This window comes from Polypterus senegalus, chromosome 18, assembly GCF_016835505.1.
Source record: "Polypterus senegalus isolate Bchr_013 chromosome 18, ASM1683550v1, whole genome shotgun sequence".
Classification (NCBI taxonomy): domain Eukaryota; kingdom Metazoa; phylum Chordata; class Cladistia; order Polypteriformes; family Polypteridae; genus Polypterus; species Polypterus senegalus.
The window spans coordinates 23,270,269-23,291,192 of record NC_053171.1 but is presented as its reverse complement, the minus strand read 5'-3'; the positions used below and the strand labels follow the sequence as shown (position 1 = coordinate 23,291,192).

The 20,924-nt window shown below is 40.2% G+C and overlaps 1 protein-coding gene across 1 annotated transcript; it reads left to right on the top strand.

Moving 5' to 3' along the window:
* The first annotated feature begins 1,616 nt into the window (after window positions 1-1,616).
* Window positions 1,617-9,679, top strand: rhov (ras homolog family member V). Its single transcript, XM_039741776.1, has 3 exons — window positions 1,617-1,959; window positions 6,169-6,227; window positions 8,405-9,679. The coding sequence occupies exons 1-3, from the start codon at window positions 1,758-1,760 to the stop codon at window positions 8,849-8,851; spliced, it is 708 nt and encodes a 235-aa protein (XP_039597710.1). The 5' UTR covers window positions 1,617-1,757; the 3' UTR covers window positions 8,852-9,679.
* Window positions 9,680-20,924: the final 11,245 nt, after the last annotated feature.

Below are 20,924 nucleotides of genomic sequence, written 5' to 3'. Positions count from 1 at the left end.
ATGTTAGCGGGGGCGCGATTAAAACTGTTATGAAAACTCGGGTCGCAAATACTTAAAGGTTGAGAAACGCTGCTGTACAGTGAAACATGTACATTCTGTAGTGAATCATATACACTGTATAGTCAAACAAATACATTGTATACTGAAACACTTAAATCGTATAGCGAAATTGCATACATTGTCAAGTTAAGGATCTGCACTGGGAATCGGAAGGTTGCCGGTTCGAATCCCGTAAATGGCAAAAGGGACTCTGCTCTGTTGGGCCCTTGAGCAAGGCCCTTAACCTGTAATTGTTGTGCGCTTTGAGTAGTGAGAAAAGTGCTATATAAATGCAAAGATTTTGTTTTAAAACATATACACTGTATAATGAGATGCATAAGCTATGAGATACTAAAAGTGACAGAGAGGTGCTTGAAACGTGACTCTCAAATGAAAACACCATTAACAGACATTTGGACATGAGCACAGCATATGCAAGCTTAAACAGAAGGAAAAAATAAAAAAGACTTTAAAATCAACACCCCCGAACCCCAGCTTATTGATGCCCCTCACTTGCACCCACCCCCAACTAATTTGCTATATATTGCCTTTGATTCCTGTATGTCTAATCACCTGGTAGGTTGTTGAAAGCTTAGGAATAAAAAACAATTTTATTTTAAGATGCATAGTTCAGTATAGCTACAGATATGCAAACCGTATGACAGACCTTTGCTTCCATGATGAAATGTATATATTGTCTTTTGAGACACATACACAGTATAATGAAACAGTGGACACTGTAAACACAGAGTCATACACTCCATAACAAAAAGCATTTGATTTGCTGTATATGAGAATATTTAAACTCTATTTCAAATGTATACAGTGTGCTATATGACACCAGTGGCTCACAGGTAAAGTGCAGGTTTTCTTAATCTGTGTGTGTCTCATGGTAGCCTGCCATACATTAAAGATTTCCGTTTTTCAAAGCACAAAGGACCAACTTCATATGCAAAGAAGATGATGTATTTTCAAGCAAGGTTCTACAAGGAATCACAACCCAGTAAAAAAACATAAAATACCATTAAACAACTGTTAATTTTAAGAGTGTGCCTTGAAATGTGAAAAGGATTTTCTTTAAATGTTTGACTGTCATTTTAATATTTTTGTGATTTATCCGATTTCTTATTTGTGATGTGCAAAGCTGTTCTCTAATGTTAATGAAAAACCTTCATTCAACCCAAAATTAAGATGTGACTTTTTCTTATCATTTCCTACATTTTGCCCAGTTTATTAGTCTTATTTTGACGTGTGTGTTTTTTATTTATGTACGAATACGTGTAAAGCCATGTGCCGGTCTACTGAAAAAAGTTGGATTTAAGTGAAATGAGTTTGTCCATCACTTGAGATCCACAGCTCTCCACATCTGCATAATTGTTGTCATCATTTTTTTAGTTCTTTGGACATTTGCATGTATCTACGGCGACTTTCCAGTTTTAGGAGATGTGGATTGCACTTTTTGAGCTGCTCCAAGACAAGGAAGCCGTATCGGGTTACCTTCCTGCTTCTGGGCGCGGTTACGCAAATAATAACCAGTCTGATCGGAAGCGAGTACACTAATAAAGTGAGAAGTGAATGGGCGAGGGCGTGACAGATACACATGAGCGCCTGAGAAAGACGAGCGAATTGGTTTGAGCTCCGTAAAGCGACTCGGAGATCAGTGCAGAGGCGAACACGCGTGCTGCATTCGCTGCGCCGCCGCACATTCCGAACTAGAGATGCCACCGCAAATGGAATACCAGTGTGTGGACAGAAGGAGCACTTTAGGACCTCCAGTGCAGACCGAGAAAGACAAGGAGCCCCAAATTAAATGTGTTTTAGTTGGGGATGGAGCTGTCGGAAAGACCAGTTTGATAGTCAGCTACACGCGAAATGGCTATCCAACGGAATATCAGCCGACAGCATTCGACATATTCACGGGTAAGTTTATAATTATAAAAAATATTTTTGCAATTATTAATTTGATCAAATTAGTTTAAAGTATTTTTTTTTCATTGAACTCGCTATCCATTTGCTAGTGTATCGGCCAATTCAAATATAATCTGTGCATTTTCAGTTTACGGAACTAATTCTGTTAACAACAACATTTATTTATATAGCACATTTTCATACAAATGATGTAGCTCAAAGTGCTGTACATGATAAAGAAAGAAAAAAAGACGAAATAAATAAGAAAATAGAATTAGGGAACACTAATTAACATAGAATAAAAAATATTGACAGGCATAGGTCGCAAGTTGGAAAACAAACTATATATATATATGTATAGTATATACATATATATATATAGTGTATATATATATATATATATATATATATATATATATATATAGTTCTCTGATAAAATTTACTCAAAAATAAACTTTACCAACTCGTTTATCCTGCAAAGACTGGAGTTCGCTGCAAAGTAAGATTACCGGTACAGCCTGATCTGCCATCAGATATGCCGCTTGTTAGAAACTATGCTATGCATACAGAACGGCTTAATGTCATTTCAATGATAATAACGTACATTTTGGGCAATACACATACGCCCACGAGTCCGTAAATTATATTCTGTTCTGTTATAATTTAATTAACTGAAATATTTGAAAGAGGTTATCAAACCCGCAGTTTATACTCCCGTTTAATGCAACTGAATTCATCGAGTTTGTGAATGTCATGAAAGTTCAAAATGACATACTTGTAAATAAAAACTACTTTACCACCGTTTGCATATTCGTCCACTTCGTTGATTTCCTAAGGGCGTTATTGTTCGGCTCGAGTTTTGAGCCCTGCACGGCTGCTACATTAGTTTAATTTTTTTCTTTTTACTTCTGTTTTTTGACGTAATGTCTGCGCAGTACTGAGTTTCTTGCAGAGAATACTTGCATGCCTGTAGAGGTCCCCTTGGATGGATAAATAAATAAAACGTAATATTACGTTGTAATTAGAGCGTGACAGTGCCCATCATTAATCCTAGCCATTAACTGAAACGATTCAGAGGATGGTGGCTGTATGTGTTAAGTGTAATTAAACAGATAGCATGGCTGGATCAGCCATTAGGGTGCGCACTCATCTTCACTCTTAAAAATGCTTGTTCTTTAATGGGATTGTATGGTTCTTTATTGGCTTGTGTATAGTTCCTCATACAGCCATTGCTTGACAAAGCACCTTTTCATTCTGTTAAGGGTTCATTGCATATGGAGTTGGTGCTTGGTGCTTTGAAAAACTTGCCAATATAAAAAAGCTGAAATCATTAATGTGTGGTTTGCTACCTTGCAGGATAGGAACAGGTTAAGAAAACCTGCACTTAGCCTGTATTATTGTATCTTGCAAGAGTCCTTTTAAAATCAGGAACCCCCACTGGGATTTCCCCAATCTGTTACCATGTATTCATGGTTATTTAGTATGTGGAGCCAGTTCTGGAATCTAGATAAAGGTTCTTTCTGAAACGTTTATGTAGATTGCTCTTAATGGAACAAAAATGGTTCCCCTAATGGCATCACCCTGAAGAACCGCTCTGGCGCCTTTCATTTAAAAAGTTTTGTGCCAAAGAAAACAATGGCCGATGATAGGAAAAGTTCAGGCTTTTACGGACAGTACAGACAACCACTGTCCAGCGACCCCACTTTGACCCTGATGATTATAAACCTGTCCAATCAGATCTAAATAAAAAGCTTAAAAAACACGAGTGAATAGGGCACGATCAGAGCAGGTGTCAAATGAGTCACTTTGATGTGATCGTGTCACTGTCCCGCAAAAGGAATAAAACGGATGGTCATTCAAAGCGACAGCCCAGTGGCACAGCGAAAGGAAAATTAAAGAGAGAAAAGTTCATTTTCCGAAAATTATATCTAACTGCTTACAAAGGTAAAATAAAACTATGATTTGGTCGTAAGTACCGCAGTTAAAATAAGATTGCTCTTACAGTCAGGCAAGAGAGGGATAATATCGTCGCTTCAGCAGCAACAAGCAGCGCGAAACAACAACGTGGAAGACAACGGGACCCTTGCAAATGTCCGCACTCATAGGCTCCTTTACATACATATTCCATAGTCCTTTGAAAAATGGTACTCTTTGTTCGTTACCTATCAGAGGAAAGCCGATTTCCCGCAGTTGTGTCGCTGTACTCATCAGTTAATCGCTAATGAGCGGAAAAGGAAGGTGACGCTGAGCCGATGTGAAGTTTTGGGCTTTTTTCTTCTTCTTCTAAGCCTGCGCCTGATGCATTATTGACTTAAGTGACGATCATACATTGTTGTTAGTGTGTGTTTTTTGGGGTGGAGTAGTGAGATACGAGGGGGGGTTTCAAGTTTCGACGCCTTGGGGCCCGTGGTGGTCTTGATAGCAGGCAGACGGATGGATGTGTGTCTGTATCGTGCTGCCAGCAACGTTACGCTGGCCTGTCGTCTTGTAACGTTTACGACGCTGCAGACTCCGGGAAATCCCAAGTAATCGGGTCCATAAAGTGAGTAAGATAGGGTAATGTAGAGTGGTCTTACGTCCCCTATATCGGTTTTCCATCTGCTTCCATCCGATTATGTTCCACATCCTTAAAACGCGCAGGTCACTTTAAATATATAAACGTGCGCTGTGAAGTAGTCTGGTATCCCGACCAGCGTTTGTTCCTCCTTTATTATTATTATTATTATTATTATTATTATTATTATTATTATTATTATTATATTAAGTTTATTTGAAGAAAAAAACATTCCATACGATCAAGTCCAACTTATACAACAAAGAAAATAACATTACATACAATCAAGTCAAACTTAACAAACTAGATTTCACCCTCCACCAGAGAGAGAGAGAGAGAGAGGAGAGCCAACAGCAAGAGCAAATTTTTAAAAACAAACAAGAAGGGCGAATGTACTTTTCCCAGAAATACATGCTTATTCTAAAATGTTACTAATTAGATCTTGCCATATTTTAAAAATGTTTTGAATAGATCCTCTAAGCAGGGCCATCTTAACAGCATCCTAGGCCCGTAGGCAAAGTAGTGTGTTGGGACCCCTGTTTTGATAGCAAAATAGAAACATATATAGGCATCAGAAACATCGTGGGTTCCTATGCTCCTGGAACCCCCGGCCAGTGCCCATTGTGCCCATACGCTAAGGCGACCCTTCATTTAAGTGAGAATGTGATGTTTTCCTATTTCAAATAGTATGAAGCATCAGTTACCCATTGACTTATAACAGGTGGACTGGGATTCTTCCAGTTGAGCAAGATAAGCCCACAATATGTGCTAGTAGTGTGGTATAAGCAATTATAATCAATTTGTCCTTCTCCACTTTAAGCCTATCTGTGAGTACCCCAAACACAGCTGTTAATGGGAGGGATTGTGACACCAAGGCTGTCTGATAGACGTCCTGTTCCTCTTTACTCTGTGTACTTTATTCAAAGAAGGAGTTTTCATTTTAAATAATGAACTGCTTAAGAATGTAATCACTTTAAATGAAAGTCCAAAATTTACCTCCAAACACCCAAGTTTAAAGGTGAAATGTTTCATATCGTGAAATATTCCTTAATACTGAATTAAATAATAATGCCATCCTTTACACATTTGCTTTTTTGTTTATTGAATTTCATTACTACAATACATTCTTAAACGTAAAGGTGCCAGAGTGATTCTTCAGAGCAATGCCATAGGGGAACGGTTTTTGGCTCCCAAAAGAGCCATCTGCATGAAAGCCTGAGGAAGAACCTTTATGTATTTAGCTCCATAACAGGCTCTACAAATAACCACGAACAGATAACCGATTTGAGAAGACCCGGTGGGTTACTGATTTTTAAATGGACTTGTTGCTGCCTACAATAACTCTGGCCAGCTGAGTTCAGACTTTCTCCATCTGTCAGTAGCCTGCAGTTGCCAGCTATATGCTGAAGGTTTCTGTTTTGTCCACATATTAGGAACATCATGTGTAAAGACCCCTTCCCAGAATGAAATGACTGTTGTTAAATTTAAAAACTAAAATTCACCTGTCACATTAAAGTTAATTAAAACCATCTTTTATATCTTTAAATACCACTGAACATTTAAATAAATAATACTGGTTTTTCATACAGTTGATAGACCCTGCAATTTTGTTTTGTTTTTTTGGAGTCCATTATTGTAATAGTATGCATACATTTCTTTATTTCCAGGGCTTGTCCGTGTCGACGGCACCCCAGTTCGAGTTCAGCTCTGTGACACTGCTGGGCAGGTAAGGACACTTTCCTTGAATCTGTCGGCCTTTATTTTTGTTTTTTTCTTTTGTCAGTGAATTTGTGTACAGGAAGCCTTGATAGTAACCAGTGTGGCAGCGGCTTCTGCTGTGTGAGTCATTAGACGTTAGTTCAAAATTATAGCAATGTGAAAATCTCCACTGTCCTCTCTGTTTCTTTTCTTTTACACTTCTGGAGAGAGATTTCTCAGTAGATAGTGTGACATAGCTTGGACATCAGTCCCTGAGGTTTTAGATTCAAAGCTCACTGCTGACATTATGTGATCTGAGCAAGTCACTGAACTCCAACAAAAACCAAAATTTAACCAATAGCATCTCAAATGTTGTAAGCCAGCTTGAATAAAGGCATCAGCCAAAGCATAATACTTCTGTCGCCGATTTCACATAATGTCTAGTATCTAGATGGATCCAATATATACATAAAATTGGTGACATCCGTGGTTCAATCCCCATAAGGGGAAGGAAAGGTGCATACACTTGATGAGCCCCAATTAGTGCGAAACGTGTCGGGCACTCTTTGTATTATTTGGTGGGTACTGTACTACATATATATGATCTGCTCCTCACAACTGAGAGGATGTGTCAGATGCTTGCCAACTGGCCAACCAACTACACGCGTTACCTGGTAGGTAACCATCCATATAATCAGGTTGTGATTCAGACCTATGAATGTAATACTCTGAACTTCACCCTGACAAGTAAGAGAAACCAGCCACCATGGTGCAAAGCCTCAGATGCTGACGTCCAAGGTTTGATTTCCGTAAGGGGAAGCAAAGGTGCATACGCCTGATGAGCCCCAATTATGGCGAAATATGTGTCATGTACTCTTTGTATTATTTGTCAGATACTGTATCATTTATATATATATATATATATATATATATATATATATATATATATATATATATATATATATATATATATATATATATATGACAAGTCCCAGATATATACTCTAAAGTAGTAGCTCATAAACTCTTTCCTTCAGGTACCTTGTGGCATTTTCATTTAAAATAATTCTAAAGAACTGTTTCATCTTAGGGTGGTGCTAAATATTACTACACCGTGGGTTTGGATCCCATGTCAGTTGTTGTCAGTTTGAAGTCTTCATACTCTACCTCTGTTTTTTTTTTTGTGGGGTTCTTGTACCACAAGTGTGTACGTTTAGGTTAATTGGTATAGTCCCTATGTGACCAGGCCCTGTGACAGACTGCTGCACTGTCCAGAGATGGTTCCTGCCTTGCAGCCTACTCTACCAGGATAGGCCATGGCCCCACCAACCCCGAATTTACATTAAATGGGTTTGAGAGGGGTGGTGTTGCAGTGGTTAGCACTACTTGTTTACAATGTAATAGGCCTGAATTGAAATCGCAGCTTAGACACAGTCTATGTGAAGTTTGCTTGTTGTTCTTGTATCATTTTTTTTCTTCCTGGATTCTCCAGGTTTCTACATTCCAAAAACATGTTGGTTAGATTAACTAGAAGCTCTACATTGGCCTAGTAAGCCCTGTGATAAACTAGAACCCTGTCCAGGGTTGGTTTTAAAGTTAATGGGGTTAATGTCCATGGACTCACAACACGAAGCATCTCGGTTTGTTGATTTGCATTGTGGGGAACCACTTGTGGTCAGTCACAAACCTGCAACATGTGGTTCAGAAGCACTCTCCTTGTAGCATGAGCTAAAGGAGTAACTCCATTTGTCATCCATGCAGAGGAGGTCTCTAAACAACGCGAGTGCTGCTCTTTCTGGTGATTTCAGGTGATCTCTGTCTGAGTTTAGTGGCCATCTGTTCTGCACAGCATCACCACTACACTCCACCCATCCACAGTGCAAATCTCATTCTCATCTCCAAGTGAGTTATGGTGGACTCACTCCACAAAACATCTCCGTTCATTTGAAGTTTTGCACTGCTGGTGGTCAGTCGCGAACCTGCAACATTTGGCTCAAGAGCGTTCTCCTTGTTACTCCTTTAGCTTCCGCTACTCCATTAGTCAGCCATGCAGAGTCCACTTCTGAACACTGTACACTTGATGGTGACATTGGCTGATTTTTCTCTGTGTCTGCTCCCACCTTTTTTTTCAGAATTGTGTTCTCTGGGTATCTTGAGGTAAGCTGCAGAAGTTTAATGTAAAATGTTTTCTGCTGTTATTCACAGGAGGAGTTTGACCGCCTTCGTTCTCTTTGCTACCCCGGCACAGACGTCTTCATCGTTTGCTTCAGCGTTGTGAACCCTTCATCCTTTCAAAACATCGCAGAGAAGTGGATCCCCGAAATACGGACTTTCAGCCCATCTACTCCCATAATTCTTGTGGGTACACAATGTGACCTTAGACATGACGTCAATGTACTCATTAACTTGGACCGATTCAGGGTCAAGCCGGTACTTGAGTCGAGAGCCCGAAATCTCGCTGACAAAATCCGAGCTCAAGACTATATGGAGTGCTCGGCGTTAACACAGAAGAACTTGAAGGAAGTATTTGACTCTGCCATCTTTGCAGCAATCAAACATAAAGCCAGGCAACAAAAGAAACTTAAAATGTCAACAGATCGGATGAAAACTCTCTCCAAATGTGGCTGGAAGAAGTTTTTTTGCTTTGTCTAAAATGAACTGTCATAAAAATGACTGTCTCTTTTGTAATTGACTGTCCTTTATAATTTATTTGGAAATTTGAAATTGAACCTATGGACTCTGAAGGTGGTTATTATGAATGTTGATTAAATAGTCAGCTTCAAAGAGGATCAGGGCATCAGACTGATGGGGAGTAGGACCTGCAGCTTAGCCTGTTGTGAAGAGCACTGTGTGAACACGGCACCGTGCTCTCGCAATTTAAGGCTTTCATTCGAGATTTATATGTCTAGCTATGTCTTTATTATTTAAAGAAGGACAGGAATAGAATGGACTGTATGCCATCTCCTACTGCTCTCTACTATAAATGCACTTTAGACCATTGATTTGGGGTTAGCGGGAGTGGTTGCATAAATAAGCATATTTGCATATTCGGCCATCAAAAGTGATTCATCTGTTGGTTTTCCTTAAGCGCAGCTACAGCAGATAAACTATGAGGTTAATCACAAATATTGAAATATGAGTTTCAGTCCCCATTTTACAACATACAGGTAGACTGCTAATGGGTGGGTATGGGTATCTATCTAACCTTCTTAATCTAGTCCAGCCTCAACTATTAGAAATGGACACAAATCAAGAAGCTAGCTCTGGATGTGAGGGCTCAATCATATAGACATGCACACCAGACCAATTTAGAGTCACCAGTTCACCTTATACATGTGTTTGAGGCAAATAACCAAAGTGCCTGGAGACATACCTACACGGCCATCATGCCAGCTTTATATAGACTGTGACCAGGCTGCCATTCGGTTGTCAGACCACTTTTGGGATGTGAGGCGCCTGCTCTCTGCTATCCTAGTTAAGGTGATTATCAAAAAAACAGACTATCTATCTATCTATCTATCTATCTATCTATCTATCTATCTATCTATCTATCTATCTATCTATCTATCTATCTATCTATCTATCTATCTATCTATCTATCTATCTATCTATCTATCTAGTTCATTATCTATCTATCTATTATATAGTTCATCTATCTATCTATCTATCTATTATCTATCTATCTATCTATCTATCTATCTATCTATCTATCTATCTATCTATCTATCTATCTATCATGACCCATAGTTGGCATGACAGCACCTTATACCCCATATTTAACTTTATAGACATAAGAGTTTATATTAAGGAAATATCTTAACAAAGGCTTCTTTTCTCAGTAAACAATTCTCTTTCTTGTTCCTTCTCCTCTACTCCTCCCCTGGTGAACTTTGTTCTTATGCTCTCCTGACTCTCCAGGGTGAGGCGAAACGACTTCCTTTTGCATGAGTTTATTTATTTATTTATTTTTTGTATCCCCTTACTGCACCCAGGAAGCACTTTCGGGTCAGGGGGAACCTCCCTAAAACAAGGAATGCTCTTTCCCACATTTTCCTCCTTAGTAGCTCCTAAGAAACCTTGCAGGGCCACCCATTGGTACTGCAACTCCTATGCAACCCTGCAGGAGTACATAGGGGAGATGCACTAGAGGAATGTTGTCTCCCATAGTATTGGGGGGAACACATGGCCCATGAAAGTTGCTTACCTCCATCCATCCATTATAAAGTCCACCCGGATGGGTAAGGAACCATCTAAACCACTTGGAAGGCCAGCAAATCCATGTCTTCTATCTATCTATCTATCTATCTATCTATCTATCTATCTATCTATCTATTCTATCTATCTATCTATCATATAGTATTTAAACTGTATACTGTATATAAACTATTTATAGATAGAAATGCATAGCTAAATATTTAGAGATCAATAAAATTATTATTTTATTTCTATAAAAATAATGATTAGTTATCCCCATATTTATATATATATATTATACACCTCACCATTTTCTAAGTCTGCTCATCTGGGGCAGGATCACATGGCTGCTGGAGCCTATCCCAGCAGGCATGGGGCTTCCAGGTAGGAACAATCCCAGAACAGGCTGCCAGTTCATTGCAGGGTAAATACACAGACACTCGCCCTAACCACGGCCAATTGGCATCTCCAATCCAGCCAACCCACATGCCTTTGGACTGCGGGAGGAAACCCACGCTGACACGGGAAAAACATGCAAACACCATGCATGGAGGACCCAGAATTCCAACTCTGATGTCCTTCCTATAAGACGGCTGAGCTACCACTGTGCTGTCCATACTGTGTGTGTGTGTCTATTTCTATTGATCTATATATATTTAGCTATTCATAATTTATATATACAGTATATGGTATTAACTCAATGTAACTAGACAGATGTATATGCACACAAACAGACATTGTATGTTTTATATATTCAGCACACACTGTATATGAGGGAGACAAAACAGATAAGCAATCCTTTCATGCTGACCAATAAGTTTGAAGACAGAACATTTTGGCCGTTGGGCCTCATCATTGATTTACACGACCTGACCATCTGCTATCCCGCTGCAGGTTGTCCCCTCTGTGATTTACGGTCTCATGCCCTGATATCTACGGTATTGATTGCCACGCTTATGCTTCTTGTGGAAGCGATTTTTAATATTTTAAGGACTCATTCAGTTGTGTGAGATGATATATTTTTTGTGATGCAGAATAAGCAATGTTGAATATGAGTGATGGGACATTTTGTTTTTTTTACAATGATGGAGGGGCTCACATGGACACTAGTAGACTGCCATGAAGTCACATGTATGGTGGGATGTGGCCGCACTGTAATCATTCACACAGATTTTCTGAATGCTTCTAAATGTCACGGAGTTTGTTTTTTTGTACTGACAACGTGATGCCGATTTTGCTTCACTGATAAATCTTTAGGACTTTTGGTCCAACATGTCTGTTTATCAATTCATTTTGGATACGTGCGAGAGCGCGACTGTATTAAGTACTGCTTAAATAAAGTAGTGTTTTCAAAGTGGATTACGTGTAAGTGTGTGTATTTAGACTGCCTTATATCTGCTTTACACGTCGTTGCCTTACAAAGCCTACATAAATCAAAAAGAACAGGGTGGAGGTGGGGCAGCTACCATTCTTAACCCCCCCTCACCCCATATTCTCCATAGCCCCCTCAGTCACCAAGACTGTCCAAGACCACCTTGAGCACTTCAAAGTCAGCTTCACATCCAGCTTTGCACTAAAAATCTCAAGGCCAACATGCAGCTTTGCCTCCTGGTTGCCTCCTAGAAGACCCCACGTCTGTTCGATGGCTGCCCGCTCTCAGCTTTTGTCACAGGTGCCTCATTGTTAAGTTGGATTTCCTGCAACCATCTTTCCTGAACAACCCAGGACTGTTTCTGGTTCTAAAATCTATGATGCCACACCATTCTTCTGATTTCTCCTTAAAGTGGCCAAAAATAAATTTATCATGCTTGCCCCACTCAAGGATGGGGGCCTTCCTTGTACTCAACTCCTACTCCTCATATTGCTGCACTGGATGAAGCGGTTTAAAAAAATGGACTGATTTATCACACCTCCGATTCTCTGCACTCAACAGGAGATCAGTGTAATGCGGCTAATATAATAAACAGCTTTTTGGGCTCATTAATTGGGAACGTCATTTTCATGAACAGATTTTTAAAAGGCCCAGGGGTAAGCGTGTGGGCAGAATGCTGCATATACATTGGACTTCCAATAAAACTCGGAGTCCTGCCACGTGCAAAAGTTCGCTGATGACACTGCTATCGTGGGCTGCATCAGGAGTGGGCAGGAGGAGGAGTATAGGAAACTAATCAAAGACTTTGTTAAATGGTGCGACTCAAACCATTTACATCTGAACACCAGCAAAACCAAGGAGCTGGTGATGGATTTTACGAGGCACAGGCCCCTCATGGACCCCATGATCATCAGAGGTGACTGTGCAGAGGGTGCAGACCTATAAATACCTGGGAGTGCAGCTGGATGATAAATTGGACTGGACTGCCAATACTGATGCTCTGTGTAAGAGAGGACAGAGCCGAATATACTTCCTTAGAAGGCTGGCGTCCTTCAACATCTGCAATAAGATGCTGCAGATGTTCTACCAGACGGTTGTGATGAGCACCCTCTTCTACGCGGTGGTGTGCTGGGGAGGCAGCATAAAGAAGAGGGACGCCTCACGCCTGGACAAACTGGTATAAAAGGCAGGCTCTATTGTAGGCACTGGACAGTTTGACATCCGTGGCAGAGCGACGGGCACTGAGCAGACTCCTGTCAATCATGGAGAATCCACTGAACAGGATCATCTCCAGACAGAGGAGCAGCTTCAGCAACAGACTGCTGTCACCGTCCTGCTCCACTGACAGACTGAGGAGACCCCACACTATGCGACTCTTCAATTCCACCGGGGGGTAAACATTAATATTATACAAAGTTATTGTCTGTCTGTTATACCTTTATTGTTATCAGTCTTTTTTTTAATATTGTTCTTTATGTATACTGCTGCTGGAGTATGGGAATTTCCCCTTGAGATTAATAAAGTATCTATCTATCTATCTATCTATCTATCTATCTATCTATCTATCTATCTATCTATCTATCTATCTATCTATCTATCTATCTATCTATCTATCTATCTATCTAAACACGTGGATGCATGGTTGGGTGCCCAGTAGGATGGGTAGTCGGACACGTGGATAGAGTTTTCATTGACCGATTGATGGACAGATAGGGTGCTTCCACTTTCTGATTATGCTGTAAATATTATTTCTTTCTATACTCCAGTATTTAGTAAATGACACAACATGCAGGCATGGATAGATTTCTTGGTCCCCGCACATTGCAGAAGTGCTGTCTGTGCCTCATGGAAAATGATGACATGAAAAGCAATTGTCGTACTTACACCTGCCTGCCATCAGGTAAAGCAAAGGAAGTGTCACAAGAGATCAAGTGTTGCTTATTCTAAAAAGAGATTCTAAAATGTCCTGGACACACTTGTTGGTACACCAGGAAAAGAGCCTAAATAATTGGAATTAAGCAATCTGTCAGACTCGCTGTAGACTTGAACCCGTATCACACATGTCTCCAATCGTGTGATCAGCCATTCTGTCTATTTAAAAATGGAGAAAAGTCGTCACTCTGCTGTTTGGCGTCCTCGTGTGTCCCACACTGAACATGAAGCAGAGAAAGCCAAGGAGAGAGAGTTGTCTGAGGATATCAGGGAGAAAATGACAGACCAGCATTTTAAAGGCAAAGGCTTGAAGCCCACCTCCAAATAGCTTGGTGTTCCTGCAAACATTATTAAGAAGTTTAAAGTAAGTGGGACTGAAGCCAACCTCCCTGGATGTGGCCACACGAAGAGACCACAGAATGGGCAGAAGGACAGTGAGAATGGCAGACAACAATCCAAGGACAACTTCCAAAGAGATACAAGGTGAACTCTGAGGTCAAGCTCCATCAGCATCATCACACCATCTGTCTCCTTTTGAGTGACAGTGGCCTCAATGGAAGAAGACCCAGGAGGACTCCACTTAAAAAAGCCAGACTGGTGTTTACTAAAGAAGACACAGTTGTTCAGGGAGAATGTCCTCTGGATAGATGAGACCGAACTGGAGACTTTTCTGCAAGTCACATCAGCTCTTTGTCCGCAGATAAATAAAATTAAGCTTTCGTAGAAAAGAACACCAGGCCTACTGTGAAACATGGAGGAGGCTGGCTTATGTTTTGGGGCTGCTTCACTGCGTCTGACACAGGGTGCCTTGAGTCTGTGCAGGGAACAATGAAATCTCCAGATATCAAGACATTCTGGAGTGAGACGTACTGCCCAGAATCAGTCGCAGGTCATGGACCCTCCAACAAATAATGAGCCAAAACACACAGCTGAAAGCACCCAAGAACAGGAGTGTTAAAGATCATCATGAGTCATTGCAGATAATGTCCTCCTTTGGTAAGACGCTCTGGTGGCATTGCCATTTGCAATGTTTCTTAACCTTAAAGCTTTAGATCTGGCTGCAGAAACATTCTTGGACATCTATGGAAGATCTGGAAGATAAAGAAGGTATGTAATAAGATATGGAAGATAAACATCTATGGAAGATTTGAGTCCAAATCCTGTAGTGCGCCAGTCCAAAGTGGAAGTGCACTAAACACAATAATTATACTCCCCATAATAGACACGACGTGGGTGTGTGCAGGACCGTTTACAAATGTCGACCAAACCGGCTGCATTTCACAATGACGGCATTCTGCCCCTGGTCACAGCACTTTAGTTGATGCCTAGGAGCCTTAAAGTGACATTTCCTTTGAAGACAGTAGGATTAGGGTGTTAGACCAGAGAACAATCCAGGGTGTGACCTTTCACCTACCTGCTGTCAAGAATTATGGTTCTGTAAAGCACAGAATTTACTTTGTTTATTTTTGAATTGTTCAGTTACATATGGCGCAGTTGCTGGAGGTGGTACAGGAGTTTGATAACGTGCTCTACGTGTGTTTTGTCGATTTGGAAAAAGCATGTGACCGTGTCCCTCAGCATGTGTTGTGAGACCTCCTACAGGAACATGGGGTACCAAGAGCACCCTTCTGTACGATTTGTTCATTATATGCACGCAGAGAGAGATGTGACTGAATACGTGGTGTTAAGTTGAATTCGTTCACTGTGGGTGTTGGACCCCATCGAGGCTGTGTCTTCTCAACACTTCTGTTTAGGGTTTTCATGGACAGGTCTATCAAGGTGCAGCTGAGAATGTGAGGAGGTCCGGCTGTAGAGGCTAGAGGTAGCATTGTTGGTTTGTCCTCGTTAGCACATCTGACTGTGACCTTCAGCACTCATTGGAGTGATTTGCTGCTGAGTGTGAAGCAGCTGAGATGAGGATCTGCACCTCCAAGTCTTTGGTGATGACTCTCTCATGGAAAAGAGTGGATTGCTGCCTCTTAGCGAAAGGGAAAGCAACTGCCCTTAAGTGAAGGAGTTCAAGTTTCTGGGAATCTTGTTCACGAGTGATGGAAGAAGGGAATGCAAATTCATGAAGTGGATTGGAGTGGTGGCTACTGTTCTATGGGTGTTTTTCTTGTTCCTGAGCTGAGTCTTAAAACAAAACCCTCAATTTTAGGACTTTATTTTCGGACTTCATCTAGTGGTTGATCTACATCTCAGTCCGCAGGTATGGTCATGTGGTGTGGGTAAAGACTAAAAGAATGACAGCTGAAGTTAGGTTTCTTCACATGGTGCCTGAGCTGACACTCCGTGAAAGGGTGAGAAGCTGAACGATTCAGAGAACCTCAGAGTAGAATCTCCACTCTTCAGGATCAAGAGGAACCATTTGACGTCATTTGAGCATGGCATAAGGATGCCTCCCAGGTGGATCCCCTTAGAAGTGATCCAAACATGTCCAACTGAGCAAATACCCTATGGCAAACCCAGAACTGTAGAGATGGTACAAGGCAGGTGAGTAGCGGTACCTGGTCTTCTCTGGACATACTACCTGGAGTTCTGCCTGAAGTGTTTAATTTTTGTCTTATCAGAACAGAGAATCTTTCTCCCCAAGCGTTCAGATTCCTCTGATATTCCTTGTACTCAAGAGTGACTTTCGTTTAGCCATTCTACCATAAATGTCTGACTGATGGAGGACTTCTGAGATGATCATTCTTCCATTGGGTTCTCCCATCTCTGCAGAGGACTTCTGAACTCCTTTAGCATGACCATTGAATTCTTGGTTACCAAGGCCCTTTCTTGTGCAGTAACAAAGTTGGGCAGTACTGCCAACTGTAGGAAGAGTCCTAATGGCTCTCAGTTTCTTCATTTTCACGATTACTGAGGCCAGCAAGCTCCTGGGAACACTCAAAGCTTTAGAAATGGTTGTATCCCCTTGCTCTGATTGATGCCCCTTCACAAATTGATCACTGAATTCTACAGAGAGTTCCTTGGACTTCATGGCTTGGTTTTTGTCCAGACATACAATGTGAATTGTGGGAGCTTCAATACACAAGTGTGTGCCTTCTAAATGACATTCAATCAATTCAGTTGGCAACAGGTGGACTCCAATCAAGTTCCAGAAAGTTCAAGGAGAATTAAAGCAAACGAGAGATGCACCTGAGCACAATTTGGCGTGCCACAGGAAAGAGTTTGAATACTTCTAGGAATGAAAGATTTTAGTTTTCTATTTTTAATAAATTTGGAAATCTTTTTGAAATGAAATGTTTTCATTTTGTCATTATGGGTTATTCAGTGTAGATTGATAGGCCAAAATGGCAAACTTGGCCATTTAAAATGAATCTACAACACAATGAATTGTGCAGAAAGTGCAGGGGTCTGAATACTCTCTGAATTCACTCTACGGAGAGTTTCGGAGCAGAGCAGCATAAAGGAGCAGTAACCTGTCTGTCAGGGCAGTCGTGGTTGTTTTGCTTTGCTTTTCTTGGTGTGGCACTGAGTAATATGCTAGAAAATAAAACTAAAACTAAGTGCAGTTAAACGTGCGTTTTTGAAGATGTGTCATGGCTACTCGAAAATAAAGAATAACACGTGATGGTGCATTATTTAGGACCATGATGTATCATCCATCCGTCCATCTTCTTACCTGCGTACCCAATTGAGGGCCATGAAAAGGAAGCGCATGTCTTAGGAGCAATGGGGACATGGGGGGTGTGTGGGGTGATCCAACTCTTGAATTGGCACCCAGTTTGTGTCACAACACACTCACATACAAATTACACACATGGGTCTTCTGGGTAAGCTGGAGCTTAGAGGCGAAAGTCAGGTCGTCATTGGCAGGGGCTTGGCAACTTTAAATGGACCTCCAAAGTTTAAGTGATGTTCCTCAACTTCTCAGTCCGGAAGCATACTTTTTTTTTCTTTTAAACAAACTTCCTATCTTCCTTTTTATAGCTCCTACATTATTAAGGAAGGTGAATTCAGTGGAACAAGTCAATGGTTACAGCTCAATGATTCCAAAGGTAGGACTTCAACCACATGACTGCAAGTGAAAATTCCCCAAGAGTCAAAATTCAACGGCACAAACATTAACAACAATGAAAAAGAAAAATGAAAAGTAAACAAAGACGTTATTCATTTAGCAAGCACTAATGCAAGGTGGCTCTTTGAAGACTCTGAGCTTTCTTGGAACAAGTCCTGACGGAGGCTGTGGGGCGCAATTTAGGTCTGAACAAAAACAAGGATATTTCCCATGAACCTGTCATAGGACTTGGCACAGCTTTGTGACCTGATGGGCGGCTCGGGAAACGCAGGTGTGACCACGCAGCTCAGTGATCAAGTGTTATGCAAATTCAACCTCAGATCTTGAGCAATTAGGGATGTTAAGTACTTGAGCGTTCCCATAAGAAATCAGACAAGACCATCCCATCAGAGAGCAATGGAGGCCAATCAGGGCACCTTCAGAAGAGAGGCCAATCAGGGCACCTATCAGAAGAGAGTGCCTTTCATATCTATCTATCTATCTATCTATCTATCTATCTACCTATCTATCTATCTATCTATCTATCTATCTATCATTATATAGTGCCTTTCTATCTATCTATCTATCTATCTATCTATCTATCTATCTATCTATCTATCTATCTATCTATCTATATATATTATATAGCCTTTCTATCTATCTATCTATCTATCTATCTATCTATCTATCTATCTATCTATCTATCTATCTATCATTATATAGTGCCTTTCATATCTATCTATCTATCTATCTATCTATCTATCTATCTATCTATCTATCTATCTATTATATAGTGCCTTTCTATCTATCTATCTATCTATCTATCTATCTATCTATCTATCTATCTATCTATCTATCTATCTATCATTATATAGTGCCTTTCATATCTATCTATCTATCTATCTATCTATCTATCTATCTATCTATCTATCTATCTATCATATAGTGCCTTTCATATATCTATCTATCTATCTATCTATCTATCTATCTATCTATCTATCTATCTATCTATCATTATATCTATCTATCTATCTATCTATCTATCTATCTATCTATCTATCTATCTATCTATATAGTGCCTTTCTATCTATCTATCTATCTATCTATCTATCTATCTATCTATCTATCTATCTATTATATAGTGCCTTTCTTATCTATCTATCTATCTATCTATCTATCTATCTATCTATTCTTATGTAGTTCCTATGATATTGACCGTTACCAGTTACTCTAATGACTTACCTCTTCACAATGTATTTTTTTTCTGTGTATCAGTACTGACAGACAGGACTCCTTTTATTTGCTGAGTTATTTAATGTCACTTGATATGTTTATATCTACCTATTAGCAAACATACACGTTATCAGCAGTTCACAGTCTCATTTAAAGAGCAGAGCCGCTTGTTGTTTTTGCTCGCATTGCTGATTTTTTCAGATCTTTCCTGCTCAGTTTTCATCGTGTTGGTAGAACACCCCAGCCGTATGCAAACTATGACACACACAGCCCTAAACGATACATGACAATTTATTGACAATAAACGTGTCATTAAATCAAGTTCTAATCTTTTGGCAGATTGAAAATGAGAGACAAAGAGAGATGACACATCTGAGGCAATAATAAATAAATAAATAAGTGACACTGAAGAGGTTCCCATGAAGAGCTGGGTGTGTTTTCTCACTCTCTTGCTCTCTCTCTCAGTCTCTTCCTTTGCCTGTGGTTTTGGGTTTGGTTTTCAAATTAATTGCGCTAAGATTCTCTCAGGTGGAAGTCTGTTTCCCATGCCTCATGAGAATTGACTCTGCTAAACCTTGGCTGGATTTCAGCAGCCAGCCTTGTGATGATGTCAGGCTTGGCAGACTTCATGAGAACTCACTCACCTGGGAGACTGCCACCAAGGCCTGGCTTAACACCGCCACAGGGCTCGAGTTATTACAAGAACAATGACGCATCTGTACCGAGACAAATTACTGAGGATAAAACAGCAACATCCAATGTGCTACAGGTGTATTTAGACAAAAAGAAGAAGCAAAGACGTGTCAGAAAGTGTGTCCCCCGTATTGTTGTGTGGCGAGCAGGGATGACTAAATTCATAATGAATTGGCCGCACTCACCATCCTGAGCTTAACACACACATAGGATCAAGACAGGTGAGCTCCAGTGAACTGATTCGGAGACTTTAAAAACCAAATAGCAGCACCAGTGAGGATTTAGGGGTGTCACGTTAAAGGGGGCGAATACTTATGTGATCTGCTAGTTTGTGTTATATTTGTGATTCATGTATTCATCTGTCATATAGTGCCTTTCATATCTATCTATCTATCTATCTATCTATCTATCTATCTATCTATCTATCTATCTATCTAGCTATCATTATATAGTGCCTTTCATATCTATCTATCTATCTATCTATCTATCTATCTATCTATCTATCTATCTATCTATCTATCTATCTATCTAGTGCCTCTTCATATCTATCTATCTATCTATTATCTATCTATCTTTTCTATCTATCTATCTATCTATCTATCTATCTATCTATCTATCTATCTATCTATATATCTGTCTTTCTATCTATCTATCTATCTATCTATCTATCTATCTATTATATAGTGTCTTCTATCTATCTATCTATCTATCTATCTATCTATCTATCTATCTATCTATCTATTATATAGTGCCTTTTCTATCTATCTATCTATCTATCTATCTATCTATCTATCTATCTATCTTTTCTGTCTGTGGAAACTCTGTCGGTTGAGTGCTCTGGTCTGGGTGGGCGTGGTTGTGGGTTACGGCCGGCTCCGTTCCTCGGGCGTCTCTGTGAGTATTTGTATTTTTCTATCTTTTTTCTTCTTTTCTCTTAGCTATTTTACTGTTGTAAAGTTAGTTTGTTGTCAGTTAAGACACGGCTTTGGTTTTTTGGCCATGGCCGTGTCCAAAGAGTCAGTGCCGGGCTTATTGCCAAAGTTTTATGAGAATCTCTCCCGCCGTAATGGCGCTAAGATCTTGGCGGATCCGATGGTCTCTGTTGAGACGTGTGTGGAGGCAGTTGGGAGAGTAGTTGGATATAAAAATGTTCGCTCAGCATCGAGAATGAATAAATCTGTCGTGATTTTTGTAAATGAGGAATCCTTGGTGAATCAGTTGGTAGAGGAAGGGTTAGTTATAAGCGGAGCGCTTGTCCCTGTTTTGCCTTTATCAACGCCAGCTAAAAAAGTAATTGTTTC

Coding starts and splice junctions, on each gene's coding strand:
- rhov (XM_039741776.1), top strand. CDS start 1,758: ATGCCACCGCAAATGGAATACCAGTGTGTGGACAGAAGGAGCACTTTA. Junction 1,960..6,168: donor AGCATTCGACATATTCACGG/GTAAGTTTATAA, acceptor CTTTATTTCCAG/GGCTTGTCCGTGTCGACGGC. Junction 6,228..8,404: donor TCTGTGACACTGCTGGGCAG/GTAAGGACACTT, acceptor TGTTATTCACAG/GAGGAGTTTGACCGCCTTCG.